Source organism: Oncorhynchus nerka, unplaced genomic scaffold (assembly GCF_034236695.1).
Source record: "Oncorhynchus nerka isolate Pitt River unplaced genomic scaffold, Oner_Uvic_2.0 unplaced_scaffold_1082, whole genome shotgun sequence".
Taxonomy (NCBI): domain Eukaryota; kingdom Metazoa; phylum Chordata; class Actinopteri; order Salmoniformes; family Salmonidae; genus Oncorhynchus; species Oncorhynchus nerka.
The window spans coordinates 51055-58510 of NW_027040238.1; the positions used below are offsets into that span (position 1 = coordinate 51055).

Consider the following 7456-nt stretch of genomic DNA (forward strand, 5'->3'; position numbering starts at 1 on the left):
ATAGCGTTCCGTTTGAGACTCAAAGACAGGACGACCGCTGTCTCTGACAGTTATTAAATAGTAACATGACGACCAGGAAGTAGTTCACCTCCTAACGCTGGTAGCACCGCCGCGGCCGTGGGGGCGGTAGTGTGTGTTTACTGTGTTTATGTACAGCGTGTTTGTGTACAGTGTGTGTTTAGTTTGTGTGTAGTGTGTGTGTGTTTAGTGTGTGTGTGCAGTGTGTGTGTGCAGAATGTTTGCAGTGTGTGTGTGCAGTGCATTTGTGCAGTGTGTGTGCAGTATGTTTGTGCAGTGTGTGTGCAGTATGTTTGTGCAGTGTGTGTGCAGTATGTTTGTGCAGTATGTTTGTGCAGTGTGTGTGTGCAGTGTGTGTGTGTGCACTGTGTGTGTGCAGTGTGTGTGTGCAGTGTGTGTGTGTAGTAGAGAGGACATGTAGTAGAGAGGACATGCAGTAGAGAGGACATGTAGTAGAGAGGACATGTAGTAGAGAGGACATGTAGTAGAGAGGACATGTAGTAGAGAGGACATGCAGTAGAGAGGACATGCAGTAGAGAGGACATGTAGTAGAGAGGACATGTAGTAGAGAGGACATGTAGTAGAGAGGACATGTAGTAGAGAGGTTATGTAGCAGAGAGGACATGCAGCAGAGCGGACAAGGAGGAGAGGACAGTGGGAGGAGGGAAGGATGGACAGAGAAGGAGGAGAGGACAGTGGGAGGAGGGAAGGATGGACAGAGAAGGAGAGAAGGAGGAGAGGACAGTAGGAGGAGGGAAGGATGGACAGAGAAGGAGGAGAGGACAGTGGGAGGAGGGAAGGATGGACAGAGAAGGAGAGAAGGAGGAGAGGACAGTGGGAGGAGGGAAGGATGGACAGAGAAGGAGGAGAGGACAGTGGGAGGAGGGAAGGATGGACAGAGAAGGAGGAGAGGACAGTGGGAGGAGGGAAGGATGGACAGAGAAGGAGAGAAGGAGGAGAGGACAGTGGGAGGAGGGAAGGATGGACAGAGAAGGAGGAGAGGACAGTGGGAGGAGGGAAGGATGGACAGAGATGGAGGAGAGGACAGTGGGAGGAGGGAAGGATGGACAGAGAAGGAGAGAAGGAGGAGAGGACAGTGGGAGGAGGGAAGGATGGACAGAGAAGGAGAGAAGGAGGAGAGGACAGTGGGAGGAGGGAAGGATGGACAGAGAAGGAGGAGAGGACAGTGGGAGGAGGGAAGGATGGACAGAGAAGGAGGAGAGGACAGTGGGAGGAGGGAAGGATGGACAGAGAAGGAGAGAAGGAGGAGAGGACAGTGGGAGGAGGGAAGGATGGACAGATAAGGAGGAGAGGACAGTGGGAGGAGGGAAGGATGGACAGAGAAGGAGGAGAGGACAGTGGGAGGAAGGAAGGATGGACAGAGAAGGAGGAGAGGACAGTGGGAGGAGGGAAGGATGGACAGAGAAGGAGGAGAGGACAGTGGGAGGAGGGAAGGATGGACAGAGAAGGAGGAGAGGACAGTGGGAGGAGGGAAGGATGGACAGAGAAGGATGAGAGGACAGTGGGAGGAGGGAAGGATGGACAGAGAAGGAGGAGAGGACAGTGGGAGGAGGGAAGGATGGACAGAGAAGGAGGAGAGGACAGTGGGAGGAGGGAAGGATGGACAGAGAAGGAGGAGAGGACAGTGGGAGGGAAGGATGGACAGAGAAGGAGGAGAGGACAGTGGGAGGGAAGGATGGACAGAGAAGGAGGAGAGGACAGTGGGAGGGAAGGATGGACAGAGAAGGAGGAGAGGACAGTGGGAGGAGGGAAGGATGGACAGAGAAGGAGGAGAGGACAGTGGGAGGAGGGAAGGATGGACAGAGAAGGAGGAGAGAACAGTGGGAGGAGGGAAGGATGGACAGAGAAGGAGGAGAGGACAGTGGGAGGAGGGAAGGATGGACAGAGAAGGAGGAGAGGACAGTGGGAGGAGGGAAGGATGGACAGAGAAGGAGGAGAGGACAGTGGGAGGAGGGAAGGATGGACAGAGAAGGAGGAGAGGACAGTGGGAGGAGGGAAGGATGGACAGAGAAGGAGGGAGAGGACAGTGGGAGGAGGGAAGGATGGACAGAGAAGGAGGAGAGGACAGTGGGAGGAGGGAAGGATGGACAGAGAAGGAGGAGAGGCCAGTGGGAGGAGGGAAGGATGGACAGAGAAGGAGGAGAGGACAGTGGGAGGAGGGAAGGATGGACAGAGAAGGAGGAGAGGACAGTGGGAGGAGGGAAGGATGGACAGAGAAGGATGAGAGGACAGTGGGAGGAGGGAAGGATGGACAGAGAAGGAGGAGAGGACAGTGGGAGGAGGGAAGGATGGACAGAGAAGGAGGAGAGGACAGTGGGAGGAGGGGTGTTTTGTTAGAAGAGTTGAATACGGACAATGGTGATCCATTTACTCATACACATACGTTTACTGTATTTTGTGTGTGTTCCTGTGTGTGTGTGTGTGTGTGTGTGTGTGTGTGTGTGTGTGTGTGTGTGTGTGTGTGTGTGTGTGTGTGTGTGTGTGTGTGTGTGTGTGTGTGTGTGTTCCTGCGTGTGTGACTGAATGACTTCAAACTAAAGATCCCAACCACCCTCTGACAGTTGGTATTTTCACAGTAGATTAGTCTGAGACCAGGCCGTTGGAACCACTGTCCTCTGCTTCCCAAATGGCTCCATACACACCTTCACAGTAGGCTTTGGAACCTTTCGCCCTTAACAACATTCACCTTCACAGTAGGCTTTAGAACCTTTCCCCTTAACAACATTCACCTTCACGGTAGGCTTTGGAACCTTTCCCCCTTAACCACATTCACCTTCACAGTAGGCTTTGGAACCTTTCCCTGAACAGCATTCACCTTCACAGTAGGCTTTGGAACCTTTTCCTGAACAGCATTCACCTTCACAGTAGGATTTGGAACCTATCCCCCTTAACAACATTCACCTTCACAGTAGGCTTTGGAACCTATCCCCCTTAACAACATTCACCATCACAGTAGGCTTTGGAACCTTTCCCTGAACACCATTCACCTTCACAGTAGGCTTTGGAACCTTTCCCCCTTAACCACATTCACCTTCACAGTAGGCTTTGGAACCTTTCCCTGAACAGCATTCACCTTCACAGTAGGCTTTGGAACCTTTCCCCCTTAACCACATTCACCTTCACAGTAGGCTTTGGAACCTTTCCCTGAACAGCATTCACCTTCACATTAGGCTTTGGAACCTTTTCCTGAACAGCATTCACCTTCACAGTAGGATTTGGAACCTTTCCCTGAACAGCATTCACCTTCACAGTAGGCTTTGGAACCTATCCCCCTTAACAACATTCACCATCACAGTAGGCTTTGGAACCTTTCCCTTAACAACATTCACCTTCACAGTAGGCTTTGGAACCTTTCCCTTAACAACATTCACCATCACAGTAGGCTTTGGAACCTTTCCATGAACAGCATTCACCTTCCCAGTAGGCTTTGTAACCTTTCCCCCTTAACAACATTCACCTTCACAGTAGGCTTTGGAACCTTTCCCTGAACAGCATTCACCTTCACAGTAGGCCAGGAACCTTTCCCCCTTAACCACATTCACCTTCACAGTAGGCTTTGCAGAACCTTTCTCCTGAACAGCATTCACCTTCACAGTAGGCTTTGGAACCTTTTCCTGAACAGCATTCACTCACAGTAAATTTGGAACCTTTCCCTGAACAGCATTCACCTTCACAGTAGGCTTTGGAACCTATCCCCCTTAACAACATTCACCATCACAGTAGGCTTTGGAACCTTTCCCTTAACAACATTCACCTTCACAGTAGGCTTTGGAACCTTTCCATGAACAGCATTCACCTTCCCAGTAGGCTTTGTAACCTTTCCCCCTTAACAACATTCTTCACAAACAGAAAGTCCTTCTACCCTCCCAAAGAAACAATGACATCCCAGTTCCAGTCACAGTCTCAGTCACAGTCACAGTCACAGTGGAGGCAACCTTGCAGAATCCGATGTGCTTCCTCATCAACTGGACTCCAGCAGATTCATCATTGGCGAAAACACTACATCGATATACAAAGGCAGACTAGTAAACATGGATACTGTGCCGACAACGCAAACGTTCCTCTTGATCCTAACCTGATCCTTTTTTACATAAACATCTAGTGTACACTACTGCATGAGCGTTCATTTCAAATGCCACGTTGTGCCCGGTCCTTTCCATAAAGTAACAAAAGAGAGGAGAGTATAATTAGGTCTCAGTGTGACCGGGTGAATAGCAGGGAGTATAACTGAGAACCTCCCTGTACCCGTCAGAGACAGCAGGGGGTATAACTGAGAACCTCCCTGTACTCTCCAGAGATAGCAGGGGGTATAACTGAGAACCTCCCTGTACTCTACAGAGATAGCAGGGGGTATAACTGAGAACCTCCCTGTACCCGTCAGAGACAGCAGGGAGTATAACTGAGAACCTCCCTGTACCCGTCAGAGACAGCAGGGGGTATAACTGAGAACCTCCCTGTACCCGTCAGAGATAGCAGGGGGTATAACTGAGAACCTCCCTGTACCGTCAGAGATAGAAGGGAGTATAACTGAGAACCTCCCTGTACCCATCAGAGATAGCAGGGAGTATAACTGAGAACCTCCCTGTACCCATCAAAGATAGCAGGGAGTATAACTGAGAACCTCCCTGTACCGTCAGAGATAGAAGGGGGTATAACTGAGAACCTCCCTGTACCCTGAATTGAAGGCAGATGTCACGCCCTGGCCACAGAGAAGCTTTTATTCTCTATTTTGGTTCGGCCAGGGTGTGACTAGGTTGGGCGTTCTAGTTTCTTTATTTCTATGTTTTCTGTTTCTATGTTTTGGCCGGGTATGGTTCTCAATCAGGGACAGCTGTCTATCGTTGTCTCTGATTGGGAATCATACTTAGTTGTCTGTGTTAGTGGCCTGTATTGCCCTGGTCAGCTTCACGGTCGTTTATGGTGTTTCTTGTTTTGTTGGCGACATTCTTAATAAAAGAAAATGTACGCTCGTTTCCCTGACGACGTTCGTGACGGCAGAGACATTTCAGGAAGATGATTGAATAAAAAGGACCATCTATTTTTAATTACTTCTCAATAAACTGAAAAAAGGAGAAGCTTTTAATGTGAACTATTTTTAATTACTTCTCAATAAACTGAAAAAAGGAGAAGCTTTTAATGTGAACTATTTTTAATTACTTCTCAATAAACTGAAAAAAGGAGAAGCTTTTAATGTGAACTATTTTTAATTACTTCTCAATAAACTGAAAAAAGGAGAAGCTTTTAATGTGAACTATTTTTAATTACTTCTCAATAAACTGAAAAAGGAGAAGCTTTTAATGTGAACTATTTTTAATTACTTCTCAATAAACTGAAAAAAGGAGAAGCTTTTAATGTGAACTATTTTTAATTACTTCTCAATAAACTGAAAAAAGGAGAAGCTTTTAATGTGAACTATTTTTAATTTTAAAAAAAATGTATTTTAAATTCAATTCACTTCCTTATCTGACTAACTTTAATTTGAATTGAGCCCAACCGTTGTAGGGAGTAGTCGTGTGGTAGAGGGTAGTAGAGGTGTTGAAGGTACCCTGCTGAGGGTAGTAGAGGTGTTGAAGGTACCCTGCTGAGGGTAGTAGAGGTGTTGAAGACGCCATGCTGAGGGTAGTAGAGGTGTTGAAGATGCCCTGCTGAGGGTAGTAGAGGTGTTGAAGACGCCATGCTGAGGGTAGTAGAGGTGTTGAAGATGCCCTGCTGAGGGTAGTAGAGGTGTTGAAGACGCCATGCTGAGGGTAGTAGAGGTGTTGAAGATGCCCTGCTGAGGGTAGTAGAGGTGTTGAAAACGCCATGCTGAGGGTAGTAGAGGTGTTGAAGATGCCCTGCTGAGGGTAGTAGAGGTGTTGAAAATGCCCTGCAGGAGAGCTGTAGTAGAGGTGTTGAAAACGCCCTGCAGGAGAGCTGTGTTCAGGGAGGGGGGCTCCTCAGAGAGGGGGACTCCTCCGGGAGGGGGACTCCTCGGGGAGGGGGACTCCTCGGGGAGGGGGCTCCTCAGGGAGGGGGACTCCTCGGGGAGGGGGACTCCTCGGGAGGGGGACTCCTCCGGGAGGGGGACTCCTCGGGGAGGGGGACTCCTCAGGGAGGGGGACTCCTCAGAGAGGGGGACTTATGCCTGAGTTTGGGGATAGGACTGCACCTATTCGGGCCACTTCGTCTACCTTTAACGACCAGCACAGACCTGATGCTCAGCTGTCCTTTACCTCAGTTTCTCTCGTTTCTCTCGTTTCTCTCGTTTCTCTCTTTTCTCTCGTTTCTCTCGTTTCTCTCGTTTCTCTCGTTTCTCTAGTTTCTCTGGTTTCTCTCGTTTCTCTAGTTTCTCTCTTTTCTCTAGTTTCTCTAGTTTCTCTCGTTTCTCTCGTTTCTCTCGTTTCTCTCGTTTCTCTCTTTTCTCTCGTTTCTCTCGTTTCTCTCGTTTCTCTAGTTTCTCTCTTTTCTCTCGTTTCTCTCGTTTCTCTCGTTTCTCTCGTTTCTCTGGTTTCTCTGGTTTCTCTCGTTTCTCTAGTTTCTCTCTTTTCTCTCTTTTCTCTAGTTTCCCTAGTTTCTCTCGTTTCTCTCGTTTCTCTCGTTTCTCTCGTTTCTCTAGATTCTCTCGTTTCTCTCGTTTCTCTCGTTTCTCTCGTTTCTCTAGTTTCTCTCTTTTCTCTCGTTTCTCTCGTTTCTCTCGTTTCTCTCTTTTCTCTCGTTTCTCTCGTTTCTCTAGTTTCTCTCGTTTCTCTCGTTTCTCTGGTTTCTCTGGTTTCTCTGGTTTCTCTGGTTTCTCTGGTTTCTCTCGTTTCTCTGGTTTCTCTGGTTTCTCTCTTTTCTCTCGTTTCTCTCTAGTTTCTCTCGTTTCTCTCGTTTCTCTCGTTTCTCTAGTTTCTCTCGTTTCTCTCGTTTCTCTAGTTTCTCTCGTTTCTCTCTTTTCTCTCGTTTCTCTCGTTTCTCTAGTTTCTCTCGTTTCTCTCGTTTCTCTCGTTTCTCTCGTTTCTCTAGTTTCTCTCGTTTCTCGTTTCTCTAGTTTCTCTCGTTTCTCTCGTTTCTCTCTTTTCTCTCGTTTCTCTCGTTTCTCTCTCATTTCTCTCGTTTCTCTCGTTTCTCTAGTTTCTCTCGTTTCTCTCTTTTCTCTCGTTTCTCTCGTTTCTCTCTTTTCTCTCGTTTCTCTAGTTTCTCTCGTTTCTCTCTTTTCTCTCGTTTCTCTCGTTTCTCTCGTTTCTCTCTTTTCTCGTTTCTCTCGTTTCTCTCGTTTCTCTCGTTTCTCTCGTTTCTCTCGTTTCTCTCGTTTCTCTCGTTTCTCTAGTTTCTCTAGTTTCTCTAGTTTCTCTCGTTTCTCTCTTTTCTCTCGTTTCTCTAGTTTCTCTCGTTTCTCTCGTTTCTCTAGTTTCTCTCGTTTCTCTCGTTTCTCTGGCCGTACGGACAGATCAATAAA

General features: G+C 48.0%; 1 protein-coding gene across 1 annotated transcript; it reads right to left on the minus strand.

The window, feature by feature from the left end:
- Positions 1–6123: 6123 nt before the first annotated feature.
- Positions 6124–6844, minus strand: LOC135570149 (uncharacterized; the record flags this gene model as incomplete). The annotated part of the gene is made up of 1 exon (XM_065016226.1): positions 6124–6844. A coding segment is annotated over one exon (597 nt), but the record flags the coding sequence as incomplete, so codon positions are not given.
- Positions 6845–7456: the final 612 nt, after the last annotated feature.